We start from the raw sequence: 19,633 nt of genomic DNA, 5'->3' as shown, positions 1-19,633 counted from the left end.
TAGCTTCTGATAGCAGGGGAGTGTGTTTGAATCAAGCACAAACACTTTTGGAGTTCCATATACAGCATATTCCATTACTAGAAACCCACGTTGCATTTTAAATCCTTTTTGTGAGTAGGAACATACATGCCATTTAAATAGCGTCAAAAGAATTGGATTCAGAGCACAATTATGAGACCATAAAAGTATTTGGATCACAGTCAATCAAGATGGTAGCACACACCAGTGCTGGTTTTCTATCCTAACACCTTCTGGCACCAGGCAAACATCGGGTTGCCAAAGTACATGGTTTTATGCTTTTCTATTTAGAAATGAGTGTGATGTCTGAATAATAACACGTGTGTATTCATCAACATATGTTCAACTGGTTTTAGGATTATTTTTTTCCTTGTGAAATACTACTTTCCAAAAAAGACAGTTATACAGATTAAATGCAGTTGCACAGAACTGATTAAGAAAAATGATACATGACACAATATTTTGCCATTGTTCAGTCTTTCACCCAACTGCCTCTGATCTCTGTTCAGTAACAATCCTCTGAAAAACAGTTGTGAAAGTCTGATCCAAAGCCACCTCTTATGTTTCAAATCTGGAAACGGAACCTGAATGATCAAGGTACCACCATCAATTCATCCAAAACCTATGACTTTCCTGGAAAGAACAATCTTGCTATTTCTGGCTGTCAACAGGACTATCTGAAGCAGAGGTAAGGAGTTGGCAAACAACTGCTGAGGCACCAGGAATCATTAATGCCATTACTCAGACAAAGAGAGAACACTCACAGCACCACCAAACAGCTGACTGCAGCATCCCAAAACAAAGCTTCTCATGAGTTCGGGGAACAACACAACAAAGACTATGCTCCAGAGGGCAAGTAGGACTGAGTATCACAGTGGTTTTGGTGCCTTTCTGTGGCATGTGCAGAACTCTGAAGTATCAAGCTCAGTCCTAGGTCCTTCTCAAAATCCAATTAAAAAAAATCGGTTTACTATGACACATACAAAGCATTTAGAGACAGGGCCAGAACACAGTTCCTAAGGAGAGTTATCTCCAAATAGTCTCAAAATACATGGAAAATTTTCCTTCCTAAGGTGAGGCTTGTTTTATATATGCTAGGAATGTTCTCAAGCAGATTTAGAACTGACTCCCATCTACAGGAGGATGCCTTGTGGAACTATCAGACCAAAGCCAAACACGAGAGAAACAAAACCCAAGTGACAAGTGCTCAGCTTGGTTTTATTCTCTTCACTAGCCAAAAGCTTTTTCAGAATCTTACTTGTGGTGCAATTCTAGTACCAAACATTCATTAACATTTAATTGAGCTCAACCAAGGTTCTCAATAAAAGTTAACTACAATCAGCAAACACGTTTCCACAACAGCAAATGCACATATGCATATCAACTGGAGTCCAGAGGAGACCATGGAGATGCTGCAAGGGCTGGAGCAGCTCTGCTCTGGAAACAGGCTGAGGGAGCTGGGCTGGGTCAGCCTGGAGAAGAGAAGGCTCCTGAAGGGGAGACCTTAGAGCAGCTCCAGTGCTGAAAGGGGCTGCAGGAAACCTGGAGAGGGGCTTGGGACAAGGGCCTGTAGGGACAGGCCAAGGGGAATGGCTTGAACCTGCCAGAGGGGAGACTGAGATGAGCTCTTAGGCAGAAGCTCTTCCCTGTGAGGGTGCTGAGGCGCTGGCACAGGGTGCCCAGAGAAGCTGTGGCTGCCCCATCCCTGGCAGTGTTCAAGGCCAGGTTGGACACAGGGGCTTGGAGCAAGCTGCTCTAGTGGAAGGGGTCCCTGCCCGTGGCAGGGGCTGGAACTGGATGAGCTGTAAGGTCCCTTCCAACCCAAACCATTCTATGATGATTCTATGATTCTGTCTGGCATGTACACTTTTAACACATAAAGCCTGGTCTTTATGAAGCTAACATCCCATTGAGTTTTAAGGATCAACTGTGAATTACTAGGCAGAAGCCCTTTATTAAAATGCATAATTTTTACAATTCTGTGTAACACTGGTCACAGTTAAAACCAGATTTTTAACAAGCAGAAACTTAAGTGTTTTCTAATGTTAAAACATGGCAATGCCATCTCCTTTGAATACACAGAGCCTTGAAAGTTGCATACCAAGCAAAAAACACACAAATGCTTTGCCACCAAGTGTATTCCTAAGATTTTTATAGCTTACAGAAGTGCACAGATTTAAACTGCTCACATTAAAAAGAGACATCAAGTAAAATATTTACCCTAATTAACATAGTAGGAACAGGTCCAAAGCCCAGATACTTAAGATAGACTCACTAGCATTATTCCAGACAACACACAGGACTAAGCTGAAGACACATTAAGGCCTGAAATAGCTGCATGTAGCTATTTCACATTGACACCGAGTATTTAGTTTCATAAACAGTTTCTGAAGTATTAAACCCTACCAATTTTCTTTAGTAAAATGCATTCAGTATTTACTGCTGTGCTTTTCAAAGCGAAAAATTATGCCCAAATCTTATGCTTCTACAAGAGTTTCTGCAGTTCTATAGAAAATGGTGAAAACCAAGAGCAGCTGTTGATTATGGGTACCAGATGAAGGTTTGCTTCCATTTCAATAACGAATTAGAACAATTAAAATCCACAGTGATTTCACAGCTCAATGTGTAAATACCACTCTGTATGAAAATGAAACTCACCATGGGATGTCAGCTCTAAAGCTGATTAGCATCAAATGAAACAGTCACTCAGATCATGCAACACACAACATTTATGGCTTTAGAAACAAATTTCAGAAGCAGCCAGACAGAGCCTTACTTGCCTGACTCGGTGTTGAGCTCTCCTAGAGCTTTAACACACAAAACACATATGGAAGGGACTTTCTTTCCTAATCAAGGGTGAAATAGCAGTGCTCAAGGGGTCAAAGTTGAAATTCATTTAAGGAAAACACACAAGTTGGATGGGACCATCCAAGACATATTTTGATTACCATCTTAAAGCTAATTTAAGAGAATCAAAAGCAAAGAGGTATCTTATGTTATTCCTGCAATTATGCCGTCCATTATACTCCACTGTCTTCTGACATGCTAGGGGAAACACTGTTGGCAGTTATGGAAAAAACAATGAGTAAAGATCAGCTTCTGAGTTGCTCTCATTGTACAATAGCTGATACAGCATTAGCTTTAACTGTGACAATTAGCAGAAAAGAGCCCAACCACAGCCCCATTTGTAAGAACAGACCCTGTAGACTAAACATTCTGCCACCACTTACTGAAAAGCACACCAAAACTATCACTTTTTCTGCTGAAGCAGAAGGAAGCCAGATACTACAGACTTCTATTTTTCCTGTATTCTCACAGGTGTAAAATCAAAAAGGACATTAAAAACTATTTCCATTAAAAAAAAATAATTATTTCTTTAAGGCAAGTGAAATTATCTTTTAAGCTCCTCTTGACCCAGCTTCAGTGTGCCTTGAGCCCAGAACGCCCCCCCGTGTGCTGGGCTGCACACCCAGAGCTTGAGCAGCAGTCGAGGAAGGGGATCCTGCCCCTCTGCTGCACTCAGGGGAGACCCCCCCCCTGCAGCCCTGATCCAGCTCTGGGGCAACAGCACAGGAGGGACCAGGATCTGTTGGAGTGAGGCCAGAGGAGGCCATAGAGATGCTGCGAGGGCTAGAGAAGCTCTGCCCTGGAGACTGAGCTCTGTGGCTGCCCCATCCCTGGCAGTGTTCAAGGCCAGGTTGGACACAGGGGCTTGGAGCAAGCTGCTCTAGTGGAAGGTGTCCCTGCCTGTGGCAGGGGTTGGAGCTGGATGAGCTTTAAGGTCCCTTCAACCCAAACCAGTCTGGGATTCTATGATCACCATAACTATTCACATTACTTTTTTAGTGAATCCCAGTTATTCTGTGGAGAAATCAACATTTACTATTTTAAAAACAAGCTGGAAACATCCACACTACCTAAAGAAAGCAGCTCTCCACTTGAAACAAGGAGTACATTTATGCAGGTATTCCACATCATCTCCCTGTGTCCTACCTTATGCTCTTCATTCCTCTCCAACTACCCAGAAGTTCATTTTAGCCATGTTTTAAAGGTGAGCCAAAACTACCCCCCATCACCTCCAAAGGTTGAATTCCTCCAGGTTTTGTGAAAATACAGCAGCAGTCCAGAGAGCAGGAACCCATAATAACCAAGCAGCATCTGTCCCAAACACCAGGGGATCCATCATGCAAGACCACCTGAGCACACCAAGGCTTACAAAAGCTTCTGAGCTTGTAATATGACCAGTCTTTAAAGGAACGTTAGTGCTCCCTGTGCTCAAAAAATTCCCAGTTTTCCAATTCCTTTGTATTTTCTCATCACCCTCTCTCAGTGTTCACTGCTGTGGCTTGGCACTTTGGGGATAACATCCACAGACTACTCACTCACTGTAGTATGAATCTGTGCTGTTATACTGGCAGTGGCAAGCAGAACATTGTGACCACTTATTTCATGCTTATTTCCTGCTCTGGAAACAGTATCTACAAATTTACCTTTCAAAGAATTAAATGAATCATCTTCTCAAGCATCAAAAACCCTGGGATACAATTCCTTCCAGAAATTAATGGGAAAATATATGCAACTGACCAGAAGACTGAAAACTAACAATGATGTATATAGTTATTAATGCTTCTTTTTTTTTAAAATGAATAGCACTTGTAAAAACACATTTCATGTTCAAACTACTGATCCAGGTTTACACTGATGGGTGGCAGATGCAGACCTGAGCAACTGGAAGAAGGAATCATGGCTGGACTATACAATGAAAATCCACAATTGCTTTTGCTCTGGAGTCAATAACCAGACCTGACAAACTAGACTCACTCAATCTTAGCAGGAACTTTCTTATTTAAGACTTAAGAAACTCAGAACTAAACTAAAATGTCATAAAGGACTTCTTAAATGAACACACCTCTGGAGTACCTTCTACACCTATGGGGTTCGTATGAAAAAGGAATTTAGAACAGAACTTGCAGAGATAAAACTTTAATGACAACTCTCTTCCAATTTAAACACAAATTATTCTTCAGGATATGCTACTCAAACTGCTTTTACATGGAACAACACTGGCATCCAGTGGCCAATTCAATTAATCACAGAAGTGAATGACTTCAGCTGCCCTCCTGTTCCTCTTTTGACTAGGAAGCACCATGTCTTTATTCAAGACAATCTAAATATGAAGGATGTTCCAAAAAGTCTGCATGCAGTCCAAGCATTAAACAAAAGGAGAAATATTTGTGAATGCACCTCTTGTAAAATAAATACTAATTTACCTGGTAATGCAGTGATGAAGTCCCGTTGTAACATGGGCTTCAAGTAAGAGTTAATATGTCCATGCTGATAGTGACACATTCGTGAAATAAGGTGTTCCACAAATTCAACTTGATCTGATTCAGACCACTGGTCAAAATATTTAATACACAAGTCTTTTTCCTTTTCGTAGTTTCCTTCCGATGGTCTTTTTCTTGAGACAATCACAGATGAAGTTCCATTACTTATCTGGTTTTAGAAAAGGAGTATCAGTATTAACATACAAGCAATAGAACAGCTTTATAAGCACTCTCTCAAGGAAGAGTATGTGAGAAGAAATAATCAAACCTAAGTTTTGAAACACAGTCTTCAAGCTATGGCTTATCCCATAGCAATTTCACCTTTCATAAAGATCAATGAAAGGACTTTGCTCGTAAGTGTGAGTTACTTGTTACACTGAAAGTCTTGAATTCTCTTACACCTCCTACCATGTGAACAGCAGGGAACTTCATTCTTTTTAGAAGAAACTTTTCCAGATAAAACCAGTGGTTTCTGCTGCATCTTGTAGTTTCCCTCTGGTGCATACAGCACTCTGCCTCCACAAATGATTTACAAATGATAACTTCCAACAGTTAAAGTAATACACATTTAGAGACATAACAAAGTTGGGTATTAATACTCTAACACAAGAATTCAAGAACTTCATGTCAGTGTTGAACTGCTTGTCCGTAAATGAAAACTGGGAATTACATGGTATCAAGAGCCTGCTGTGTTTTTGAAAGACAGCTCATGACAATATTTGGGACGTGCACATGGACACATCATTAAAATCCTGAGAGATTTAGCTACAAAAAGGGTGCTACGAGAACAACACCCCAGGACTTACTGCTAATTAGTAAACAGAACCAAAGATTGATGGCCCTTCAGGAGACCAAGAGGGCTGCTGCGAACAACTGTCAGCACTGAAATATTCCTAAACTTCTTCAAAGCAAACTGGTTACAACTCCTTGCCATGTTAAGGTGTTGATTTTTTCCTTTCGAATGACAGTCATGCTCAGAAAGGTTGAACTGTATTCCCAAGTACCCTTTGACACAAAACCAGCCTTTCAAGGTCAGCACCAACTCCAAAATCTGAGAAGATCTAGCAATTTCTAAAGTATTATTCATCAGTATCATCCTTCACTTGAAGGCTGAGCTAATTTTAGGGTGATACAGTCAACTACGTACAAGGATGATTATGCAGATGCAAGATTTGGAAGTTTCTCAAAAGCAAGAACATACAAAATCATGCCAACTCTCTCTACACAAATGTGAATCCTACCTGCCACAGGGTATTTTTCTTTGGAGACTCATCTTCATTCTGATCCTCCATTACTGATGTGTTCTAGGAGAAAAGAAAGGGGAGAAAGAAGAATTAGGACTTCACTTTTTTATTCTATGGCAATTCCTTGCTCTACAAGCATTATGAAAAAGCAAATCAATTGAACAAACAAAATTAATTTTCCCAGTGAATGGAATTGTCAAAGATTTCTGGCCACAGAACCTGGATATTATAAATAAATTCCCCTTTTAACTGACATGTTTATCAATTCCATTTACTGTAAAGATAACTCCCTAACCCCGCTTCAATTTCCCTTGACAGGTTTTCATGCAGCCTTTCAACGCTTTTCTCACTGGGAAATAAATTCACTTTCATCCTACTCAAGCCAAAGTAATTAAACCTGTCAAAGTAATCAACCAGCACTTTCTGCCAAAGCTAAAATTGCATACATCTAAGTTGAAAGAAAATAAAATCACTATTCACTACTTACATGCAACAGAATACAGTTTTTTCCCCAGCTCTAAGCTTACCACAGGGAGGAGGAACCATTCTCTGCAGAACGTCTCTGTAATTCAGTGCCACAGCCTGTGTCCTATAACCCTTGGCAGTCACCATCTTTCTGCACCCTGACTTAATTACTGTGCTCTCCCCATGCTGTAACTGCTCCTCCCTACTGTTTCTTCCCCTTTTGTTCAAGAAGGAGAAATGTAATTCCTACAGACATTCAGATGCAAGTGCTTCTTTTCAAGCTTACCTCGGGTTTTCAGAACCTTTTACTCATTTCTTCCCTTTTTTGTTTCTTAATTATCTGCTCCTCATTGCTGTCCCTACCACAAGTACCATCTATTACTATCCACTCAATGGTACCCCACACCTAAGTAATTACTGCTTATTTGGCTCCCCACCAACCCTGTCCTCCCCATCCTTTGTGCCCAGGAGACACCAGCTAACTGGCATGAAAAACTGAGTGCCTTAAACCATTGCCTCTATTTATTTCAGCCTTCTTCCTCTCTATCAGCTGTCTCAGCAGAAAGAGGAACAACACACTCAAGTAAGACACATGATGGAATAAGTCACACAACTCCTTTATTCTTACCATCAGAGATTCGGGATTAACCCCTTAACAACTATATCCACCCCCACTGAAAAGACAATTTCATCTCAAAAGCATTAACTCTTTCATCTCCTCTTTCCTGCGTAAGGGATATACCACATCAAAATCAGGAAACTCAGAAAGTTAACAGTATCACCCCTCTAGGCAAGGATTCCTCCACCACCTGGCTGCACTGCTCTGGCTGAAGTCTACCTTGGATCTTGTCTGCCTTGGAGTTGTGAAAAAACATGCACAAAAGATTACATTATAAATATTATGCACAGTAGGTGATAGAAAAAATCTTGGGTCTATCTAGTTATGATGCACATGACAAAGAGGACCTCAGAAAATGGCTGGTGGGAAATCCAGAAATGGACAAAAGCAGTAAAGGTTTTGCATTACTCTGCAGGTATGTACATTTTAGTGTTTCTGGACACAGAACAATAACACTAGAAAAGTAAACCACCCTTTCCACAGTTTTGGATTTACAGTCTCCTGATGGCCATTCCAGTTATTCACAAGTACACACTGATCACAACCAGCACTATCACTGATGTGCAGGTGATGTGTGCAGGATGCTCTCCGACCGCCTGCTGCCACAAGAGGGAGCACAAATCAGCGGTAGGCTTACTGGTACCCAACTAGCCCACACCAGTTATGCTATTCTGGAAAGCAAATGGGACTGCAGGGAATTAAGCGGGGGTGGGGGGTGTGTAATTTTGTTTCATTTTAAATTTCAATGTGTAGAAATATTCATTATAGTGATTATATGTTGTTAACAATATTTTTAATTAGTATGTCTTTAAATGAGTAAGTAATATCTCACCTGTTTTGCAGTTAAAGGCTAAGTATGTGCACTGATCCTGTGAGCTAAGAACAAGGAACAGGAACTCTCCTTTAGAATATCAAACATGGATGGCTTGGGTCAGCTTATTCAGCAGAAATCCCACATGAGATCAATTCAGCCCCTGTCAAAATTGCCTTTGGTAGCTCATGGCAAGACTGCCATTGCTTTCTTCTGCTCCTTCATCAGGAAACATCAGAGACCACTGCTAGCTTTCCCTGGATGCAGGCTAAGAACTGTGTGTTAAACATCATGTCTTTTCATTCTAGGATCATATAATAAAGCTATAGCAGAGCAACACTGTAACACCAAGTGTGCAAGAACACAAAATTCACCAAAATTAGACTTCCACACTAGGCAGACTGCAGAGCAGGTTTTTGTCTGGTGCACACCTACTCAATTCTACTGTACCTCTGGTGCTGCCAAGTTAAAGAAAACTAGGTAGCAGGCTTTAACAATGTGTTACATCCTTGGCATGTCAACTAACAGAAGGGAGGCCTGCACTTCTGCACCACTCTTACTTCAGAACATCAGAGCACAGTCTTGGCTAAGTGTCTTGGATGCACAAATGGATGACCTGGCAGAGGCAGTACTGCTGCTGAGGGATATTTCCATTTCTTCAATATCTGGGCACTCACAAACATCGTGAGGGCAGTCTACACAGACTGGTTTTTAGACTGGGAATTTAACACTGCATTTATGTATTGAAGCAAGAAGTAGATAGCTGTATCTACTACAGTGCTGATTGTGCTTTCACTCTTTCCCCATCCTAAACTCACTCCAGATTTTTTTGGTGTATTTTCGAGCTTGATGGGTTTAATCCTTCATTCTCTCCCTTTCTGATCCCAAATATATAGCTTAATCTCCCTATTATACCTGCTCTTCTTAATAAACTTGCTCTACTCCCATCTTTGACACTTAATTTTAGGGATCATTCACCAGATCACATACAACCTAACCCAAACTATAATGTGCCATAGAACCATAGAACCCCAGGTTGGAAGAGACCTCAAGGATCATCTGGTCCAACCTTTCCAGGCAAAGCGTGACATAGGTTAGATGCCCCAGCACCCTGTCCTGCCCAGTCTTGAGTGTCCAGCACTGGGGAATCCATCATTTCCCTGGGGAGATTATTCCAATGGCTGATTGTTCTCCTTAGGAAAAATTTTCCTCTTGTGTGTCTCTGAAGCACTCAAGCCTACTAATTGAAGACTGAAAGATGACTGAGTGGATCCCGTTCTGCTGTCTGGAAGAAGCAATTAGACACCTCTAATCTGTCCATCCACATCCACAGCACTTGGCAAAAGAAGAATTTCAGAATTCCTAAGAGCTGGTCTCACTGATTCTTGCTCAGGAAGGGCTCCAGCTCTTGTGTAACAAGAAAGATAAGCAGCTACAAGTGCAACTCTTCCCTTCATCATGCTGTTGTCTTCTCCCAGTCTCTACCTTGTTGTTCACCCCGCCCAACCTCTACATGAAGCTACCTTGCTGGCCACCTCCACAGGTTCCCCAAGTAGCTTTAAAGTGGCATTAACACAAATTTCTCACCATCTCCCTGCAGCTCTGCTGCTGAACACAATCAAGACCTCTTATTCCAGTACCTCTGGCCAGGCCACGAGCGCCTGCAATACCACGGACAGACACTTGCAAACTCTAAAAGAACAGGCTTGACTTTTTACCAGCAGAGCCTAGCAGCTTCCCACAGCGGATGCATAACTTTATAACTTCTAAATATTGCCAATTAATCCCATCTATAAATTCATTTTTTTCCATAAATTCTTGTTCACTTGCTCACAGCTCTTGCAAAAGTAGAATGATTATTTCCAAGCAGCTGTCATTCCTAAATTAGTCAGCTTGGAATAAGTGCTCCCCATCCCCTACTGGGAATAGCAGTGACAACAAAGAGATAACAATGGCTCTAAGCATAGATGCTTTCTGTTGCATTACAGTTGTTATAACCCCACTGAATTACGTTATACTCAGAAAAGCCTGTCTTGACTTCTACTAACAGCAAACCCAGCACTGGTAGTAAAACCTACAAATTGCTCTACAAGCTGTAGAATTTTAAAAGCCTGTTTCCTGAAGATTTGTATTCCATACTCCTCACCTAGCTCTGCAGTAACTTCAAGCTTTCTTTGGTCTTTCTGCTCCACAGAAGCACAAAAGGCTTTGGGATTTCCGAGATGCAGATGACTATGGTAAACAGGTTCAAAAGTTACTTGAGGAGAAAGAGATACAAGTGTAACTACATAAAGCTTATTTCCTCTGGAGGTTATGAAAAGCTTCCAAAAATAAAAAGAGCCATGAATGATCCAGGTTGGAGGGGGCTTGGAGCAACCTGATCTAGTGGAAGGGTGGCAGGAACTGGATGAGCTTTAAGGTCCCTTCCAACCCAAACCCTTCTAGGATTCACTCTGTGATCCCCAAAGGCAAAAACTGTGTAGGTATTATAAAACTTCAGGTACCTAAAACTGGCATCTCAAGCATAACAGTTCCACATACGTATGAATGTACAACATTAAGTACAAAAGCATCTAAATATTCCTGCAGTTGAATGGCACTCAGCCTGCAAGGCTCATCTTGCTCATGTGAGATATGAAACAAGGTCTGTATCTTTCTGGCAGAAATCTATCAAACCTGCATGGACCAAATTCCTACCAGATCTCCTGATAGCTACAGGCAAGTGACACTTGGGTCTGCACCATGCTTCAGGACTTGAGAGTGCCTTCAGTCACTCAATTGGCTCTGAAGAGAAACAGCATGCGGCAGCTTTGCTCTTTAACCCAGTTTTAATTCCAGTATTGAGAGAACTATTACAGAAGTGACAGCAGTAATCCTGGGAACTGGGACAAGACACACAAGTCACAGGAGTAGCACCTAGCAAGGCAGACAACACTGCTAAGCTGCTTTGATGAGAAGCTTTTGCCTATTGACAAATGGATTCACAGGATACAAAGGATGGATGGACAAAACTAGACAACAGCTGTGTTACCCTGACAAAAAAAAATAGTCTTGAATTACTGTATTTTCAGCTATAACGTAAAGGAGAGAAGTAGAAAATAAGAACTTCTATTTCCCACTACCCTTTTGAGACTACACCAGTAATTCTCATCTGAGTTAGACCACACTAAGTTCATTATAAAATTCCTATCCTATGGAAGAGATACCAGGAAATTTCAGTTAAAATCACAAAATAAGAAAAACTAATCAAAATATTTGAGCTAAAGTTTTTCAAAGCCAGGTTGGATGGGGCTTGGAGCAACCTGGATTAGTGGAAGGTGTTCCTGCCTGTGGCATGGGGTTGGAATTGGATGAGTTTTAAGGTCCCTTCCAACATAAACCATTCCATGATTCTATGAAACAGGCTCTTCATCTGCTTTAGAAAATCACTTCTATATCTGACTTTAGATAAGTTCAATAAACGATAAAAACTAATACATATCTGGACATCACAAAGCCAAGCACAGCAGATTAAGCTTGAGCTCTGTATGCTCAACCTGCCTTCTGAAACCAGCTCTGCAGCACAAGGATTGCTGAAGGTATCAATTACACATTCACCCAGAGGAGGAGACAGATCCACCATCCTATGTGACAACTGGACCACATCAGTGAGGGAGAAAGCTGTGTAACCATCTCTACCATGTAAAAGAGATGAGCATGTGCTCCCCATGGCTTCCTGCTTTTAATATAGCCAGAAAACCCAGAATAGTTTAAAGAATTTCCAAATGAATGCAAGCCGCTCCTTAGGATGAATGGTCAACATTTTCTAATCCAGGAGCCTGTTAAACAGTGTTTATTAGCAACATCTTGATACTTGATCAGGGACAGGAGGGGATTTTCTTCTTTTAACTACTGAGACTCTTAATGAAAGTGTAACACAGCACAAACACTAAACGAGGTTGGAGGACCACTGAAGTGTACTAGATCCCTCATTTACTGCACCCCTCAACAGTCTGTATGTACCAGCCTGCAAAGAAATGTAAAAACACTACAGTGCTTCCAAGTGCCAGGTCGGAAGTAGGTGCTCATCCTAACCACTGCAAAGAACCCTCCCTTCAGAAAGTTTCCTCAGAAGCAGAGCCATGGGCTATATATGAACTAATGATACAAAGATTCCTGTATCAAAGGAATAAGCATAAGAAGTACAGACAGTCATTCAGATCTGGTCAATAAAGATGTTTGGTGCCACAGAAAAGACAGCACCAGCAGCAACAAACCTCAGCTGTGGGTTTAACCTCACTACAGAAAGTGGCTCCTTGCAATATTTATCCATTAATTATGTAAAAAGAAAAATATGCATTTTTGCTTAATTTAGTGAGAATCAAGTAACATTTTATGGGGGAAAAAAAAATCCCTTGAGAAAAATGGAAAACACAGCCCATGACCAAATGATCGTCCAAATAGTTTCTGAGAACGTGGCAGATAACCCCCTGCTCACAAACACTATAAAGCACTTCGAAAACAAAGCTCTAAGGTTCATCAAGTTAAACCTGATTTAGTTGCAGGTAGTCCTGTAAGGAGCAGGGTGTTGGACCCAGTGATTCTTAAGGATCCCTTCCAACTTCAGATATTCTATGATTATAACTTGAAAGTTATCTTGCTGACCATGGGCATGCCTATATTTGACATGTGTATTAGTAGCTGCTTGTTCTGCCCTAAGCTAAACTATTTATGTAAGCACTAAGGATCTGCACAAATTCAGCTCAATACACTTCATTTCTTACCTAGCTAGTCTGCCCAGTTGCCAGGTTTTATTTTAGTGCAGTTATTGCTGGAAATTCGAACAAAAATATACTTGAAATACTAAAAAGAGTCTCCAAGATCCAACAGCTGAAGGCAAAATTAGAAAAAAAGCCTCACACTGCAAATAAAGCATCAGTTTTATTTGGCCCCTGACTAACCACCACCAAGCTTACAAGAAGATTGGGTAAATTCAGTACCAGCAGACAGCTCTCCAATTTGTGTTTCAGGTTGCTAAAAAACCCAACACCATAGTTTGACCACAAGCTGTAGATGCGATGTTTTTAAAACATAGCCAATGCTTTTATACCCCTGGATTGATACCCCTCTGGGGTCTTTTTTTTATTAGAACGTTTTGTCCAGAGCAGTAATTTCCCCAAAACCAACAGCTGCCTGTTTCTGTCTGCTGAGAGAAAGAAAACCTCAAGTCTATCTTCACCTAAATTGGAGAATCCTAAAGTGGTTTGTGTTGGAAGGGACCTTAAAGCTCATCCAGTTCCAGCCCCTGCCATGGGCAGGGACCCCTTCCACTGGAGCAGCTTGCTCCAAGCCCCTGTGTCCAACCTGGCCTTGAGCACTGCCAGGGATGGGGCAGCCACAGCTTCTCTGGGCACCCTGTGCCAGCGCCTCAGCACCCTCACAGGGAAGAGCTTCTGCCTAAGAGCTCATCTCAGTCTCCCCTCTGGCAGGTTCAAGCCATTCCCCTTGGCCTGTCCCTACAGGCCCTTGTCCCAAGCCCCTCTCCAGGTTTCCTGGAGCCCCTTTAGGCACTGGAGCTGCTCTAAGGTCTCCCCTTCAGGAGCCTTCTCTTCTCCAGGCTGACCCAGCCCAGCTCCCTCAGCCTGGCTCCAGAGCAGAGCTGCTCCAGCCCTTGCAGCATCTCCATGGCCTCCTCTGGACTCTCCCCAACAGCTCCACACTGTTCTTGTCTTGAGGACCCAAGAGCTGCCCCAAAAGAATACAAGCAGATACTAAACAGGTTATTCTGTTTAATCACTAATGCTTTGATGACTGGCAATTAGTACCAGTATTTTAACTTGCTTTCTAAAGTACCTGTCTTGACCTTAAACTCATTACAAAATTAATTTGCAGTTACTTCCCTAAATAAGTAACGGGGTATCTCTTAAGATTTGGTACGCCTGACTTAACTTGACCGTAATCACTGAAGTCAGTTCAGTGTGGCCTGTGTCCAGAGAGGACTAAACTGTGTAACTTACTTTAAAAATGAAATTATACATGAAAATGATCAGCAGTTTATCAGCTACTATTCTAATGCTATTTCAGTTAACACTAAGCAAGGGCTCCAACTCCACCACAGAGCTTCTGGTGATGGCATGTCCTTCTAACAGGCAGTTGTCTGCAGGAAGTGCAGTCTGAAACCACCTGGCAGAGCAGTGAATTTGTTAATTCACAGACAACCTGAAAAGCACAATTGTTAATGAAGTAAGAACGTAACAGCAAAATCACTGTGCTGGCTTTTAGTACTTCAGAAATAGTGGAATACAGATTCCTATGAAGATTAGGATTAAAAAAAAAATAAATCATTCACTGATTAAACTAGCAGCCAGCTTAGGCTGTAATAAGAAATGTGCTACTTTCATCCAAGTCACCAGCTCATCTGTGTTGCTACTCAAACTGATAGCAGTAAGGGGAAAAAAAAAAAAGTAAGTTCCTGCAATTCCAAGAGATACCCAGTGTTTTCACCAGCAAATAAAGTCTCTAAAATTAGATGGGGGAATGCTTTTGATCCATCAGCCAGTTTTAGAGATCTGTGGTGGTTTTTTGTTGCTCATTTTAGGGGCTTTGGGGTAAATACGCAATATCTTATTACTCCTTAAGGCGGGCTTACTTCAGTAGGCACTGTGGGATCACGTCTACCACGCTCCTTGCCTAACTGTTTGAGACACCCTAACTCTCATTAAATTTTCTAAGTGTCTGAAGTAAAGAGTCCATAATCAAAACCTGCCTGTATCCATCCTGGATTAATATGTAGTATCTACAAGGACAACGAGCACTGAATTGTGTAATTGTGGCAACTGGATGACTCATCCCTGCACTATTCTGAGTACAGATCCATGATGGCTGCAAAACCTGCACAGCATGCAAACTCTCTGGCTGAACATAAATATGTTGAGTCCCAAATACATACATACATATATATATATATATATATATATATATATAAATCACTTTCTCCACACCTGCTTCTGAACAGAATACACCAGTTTTAGGAAGAATCAGCTTACTAAAAATATGGCAAATGGAATTTTACATTGAGCTAGACAATGTTTGAGGGCTACACTAAGCTTTGCTGTATGTGTTCCATAGTTCCTACCAGCACAGTTCAAGCTGGTTGTTGAAAACACTGAATAATAATTATTATTAATAATAATTATAATAATTAGTTAATAATAAATATAATGGTATAATCATCTCAGGTTGTGAAAGAGCAGCCAGCAGCAAAGCGCAGCCAGCAAGTCCCACTGCAATGCTGAGGTTTACTGATCACATTCTACTTCAGATGAAAACTGGACTCTGTAGCCCTTTTCCAGCCTAACAGGAGGTTTAATTATACCTCCAGCTTACAGGCGTTGTTTGTTTTAAAGCTGTCTCAGCTCATGCCTTTTACTATATGGTCACTCAGCCATTCTTGGCAGATGCTGGATGCAGGCAGTACATCAGCAATCCACATTCTTGCCTGCAGCAGAAAAATCTCAATACTTAAATAGTCTCAAAACTTTAAAAGTATATTAAAACAGCCATCAGGCTTATCATTAATTGTCATTGCAAATGGTTGTAATCACTTCCCTAAAGCATTCCAGAATTAACTGTCACATCTCTAGAGTACAAATACACCAAAAGTTAAATCCTGTCCACTTGCAAGTAATGATTTTAACAGTGGAATGTTTACACAGCAACATGGCTGTGACAAACTGGCTGCAGAAAGGTACAGACACAGGCAGCAAGGTTTTCTTTTGGGTTTGTTTTTTTTAATTAAGACACATTACCCCAAGGTCTCAGCTACAATTACTATTATTGTTTGCTGCACTAACAATATTGCTAATCACAGAATCCCAGACTGGTTTGGGTTAGAAGGAACCTTGAAGCTCATCCAGCTGCAACCCCTGCCATGGGCAGGGACACCTTCCACTGGAGCAGCTTGCTCCAAGCCCCTGTGTCCAACCTGGCCTTGAGCACTGCCAGGGATGGGGCAGCCACAGCTTCTCTGGGCACCCTGTGCCAGCGCCTCAGCACCCTCACAGGGAAGAGCTTCTGCCTAAGAGCTCAGCTCAGTCTCCCCTCTGTGAGGTTCAAGCCATTCCCCTTGGCCTGTCCCTACAGGCCCTTGTCCAAAGCCCCTCTAAAAATTCAAATTACACTTCATGCTGCACAACACTGTGTACAAAAGCTGGGAATTGGACTGTAAATTGTACAGTTTTCTATTCATTATGTTCATGGATAAGGCAAAAAACACCCCCCTCTGCCCTACACAATTAATAAGCCTATTAACAGTATTTCAGACACAAACTTCAGGCTAAGTTAGTAATTAGATGACTTCACATTCATCAAGAAATAAATTAGCCTATGTTAATCTTAACTACATTTGCAACTTAGCTGCCTGGTGCAAAGTTAAAACACTTTAAGGGTTATTCCTAGATTCCCAGAGGGAATTTACATTCAGATCTCTGCTGCTGGTTCCATGTGAAGCCAGCTGTGTCCAAATTTGATCACCTCAATGTGCTGGCCAGAAGACAGGCAGCTCCCTCAACACAAGGGTGGCTAAAAAGGTTACGAAGGATGGAACATTAATGGGCATCACAAATACAGACACTGCAGCCAGTTCAAGAGCCAGGTCATTAACCTGATCAAATTTTTAATCCCATCCACTGCTGCTTAACACATGGCACTGGCGCTCATCATCTTTTTCTTCCACTGAGATCTAAAGATGTACAGCTCTTTAACCCTAAGGTAAAACAATGAACTGGAACACAAAGAAGAGAAACAGCAGATGTGCACTTCCAGCTTGGTAAAAGCATCTGAGCAACAAACAAATACCACATATCAAAGCACACAACTTGTTTAAAAACAAGCCCACAGCCACAAATTCACTGGCATTAAATACGTATACACTAGGACTGAGAACCAAAAGGTGCTCTAAACTTCAATTAAACAGTCAATACTTTCCTCCAAGCATGCCTATCTATTTCCTTCACTTTTGTCTAAGATCAGATTCTGGCACTTCTACACCCCTTCTTGCCTTTCCTAGCCACCAGAACTACATCAGAATTTATCCCTGTTCTTTGGTATTTTCACTTCCCCAAGGATCAGCAAAACTTTAACCAGATACATTTCTATACAAACTTCCTCTGTAAAAGTTATAAAAAGGTTACTCAAAAGCACTGAGGAGTCTGAAATACTAAAACTGCAGCAACCCTCAATTATTTGTCTTTTGCAAAATAGAAGGTATTTGCACACAAAACCAGTGAAAAAGTAGTCCAGAATGCAACAGTTAACTAAACTAAAGCCTAAAAGCAGTCAGCTGCTCCAAGAAAGACAGACTTGCTCTTAAATCCAATTTTTTCCCCTCCAAAGATACATGGCAAAGTATTTCAGATTTGGCAACTCATGAAACCATATCAATCCATTAGAACTATTCAGGAAATCCTAATCACTCACTGATTGTTCGAAACACAATCTTTTGCTTATACACAATCTCGGTGTGTTTTTGTAATTGCTGATATGTGAGTAATCAAAAACCTGGAGGAAAAACCTATCTCAAAAAAGGCTGCAGAGTAACTTCAGCTAAAGAAAAAAGTCTTCAGTAATATAAGATGTAAAAAAATCACCCCTCAAATATTTCAAATACCTACTCACATGATATATACCATATATCGTATATCATATATCAAACACTTGCCTGGGGTTAGCCAGACACTCTGCATTCAAGTGCTGATTTTATCTAGGTATTAAAAGGAATGTGCAATTGCATAATTTAGATTTCACATGGTTTATACAATGGATGTCTAAATGTTCCTGACCTGTAAGGCCAGCACCAATTCTCCCCCTACAACTTCAAGGTACAGTTGATTAATACAAAAGCACATCATTATAAAGACTCTGCAGAACAAGATTTGAGAATGGGAGGAACAGTTGCCCAACGTCTCAGGTTCCTCATTTTGGAAGATTATTTTTAATCTCTGTCACACCAGTGACTTGCTGCACATTACAGTACAGCCTCTTGTCGTAGCATAAGTGAAAGGGGGTGGTTGATGCACGAGGCAGTGGATCAAAAAGGCAAGGGACAGCTGAAACCATCATCTTGTGCAATGAAGCCTTGAAACCAAAGCCGTGACCGCCGCAGCATGCCAGCAAACATCTCCTCACTTCCTGAAGACAGCTGGGTTTGATGTCACTTCAACAGGAAAACTGCTGTTTCATTTACTTCTGAACAAAAGTTCCAGCTACAGTTTCTGTGGCCTGATCCAGAATCTGAAAGGGCTTTTGCTTCCAACAAACTGCACTGAAGGATAACTTTGAAGTTAGCAGGGGTCAAAAAGAATTTAATAGATACTGCAGGATGACACAGAAGTCTCTGCAGTAGAGTGATGACAGTCACTCAGCAGCAAGCATACTGCATTTTTACTATTCAGGTACTGAATCTTTTCAAAAGCATTTGGCCTAATTCTCACAATTTCCCCCAGAACACATCCTTTTCTTAAGCCTGAGAATTTAAGATCACATTTGCTCTAGGGGATTCCTCTAACATTACAGTAAATATTTTCTGGTACCTTATGTCTTGAATAATTTCCTAGTTCAAGTATCTTCAAAAGCAGACAAATGTCCTACGACATTCAGAGTTCAAGAGCATTCAAATTCTGCAATCATACAGACAACTTTCAAGATAACCTCACTTGATCCTTAACTGATTTTTCAAGTGATTTTTCAATTATTAGCTACTGAATAACTCAGAGAACTTTAAAGTCCACTTTCATCAGTAACTTTTGTCCTTTCACTTCAATCATTCTGTATTTTCTATGAAATTTAAATTCTAATGGCCCTACCTAATTCATTTAGTACATGACATTCAATGTATGTTTATCAGTTACAACATGCAAAGAAAACTAACTGAAGTGCCCACAGGCATGCCAAAAGATGTTTGCATTCATACATTTTATAGTTAAGTATTTAACAGTTTATTTGTCAAAGTAATATGAAAGAGTAGAATAGATGCAAAAAGAAACAGGTTAGAAGTGTAGTTTGGATCCTCCCTAAAGCCTGGCTTTTAATACTGGCATCAAGAATTGCGTGTGAACTTGAGGAATGCAAGAAGTAAGAATTAAAAAGCAGGGTTCAGCTTGAATAGCTGAGA

The 19,633-nt window shown here is 41.0% G+C and overlaps 1 protein-coding gene across 4 annotated transcripts in view; it reads right to left on the bottom strand.

Moving 5' to 3' along the window:
• The window catches only part of FBXW11 (F-box and WD repeat domain containing 11), a 76,847-nt gene that overhangs the window by 29,802 nt on the left and 27,412 nt on the right, over positions 1-19,633 (bottom strand). For all 4 annotated transcript variants that reach the window (XM_061355445.1, XM_061355443.1, XM_061355444.1 and 1 more), the window contains 2 exons: positions 6,587-6,649; positions 5,289-5,514 (listed from right to left, as the gene is read on the bottom strand). In XM_061355445.1, the coding sequence (XP_061211429.1) occupies positions 5,289-5,514; positions 6,587-6,649 (289 nt within the window). The remainder of the gene's footprint in view (positions 1-5,288; positions 5,515-6,586; positions 6,650-19,633) is intronic.

Source organism: Neopsephotus bourkii, unplaced genomic scaffold (assembly GCF_033783945.1).
Source record: "Neopsephotus bourkii isolate Nb327-2 ecotype Australia unplaced genomic scaffold, CSIRO-AGI_Nbou_v1 NB_803, whole genome shotgun sequence".
Taxonomy (NCBI): Eukaryota; Metazoa; Chordata; class Aves; order Psittaciformes; family Psittacidae; genus Neopsephotus; species Neopsephotus bourkii.
Note: the sequence above shows the minus strand (reverse complement) of the source record. Positions and strands in the feature narration are given on the sequence as shown.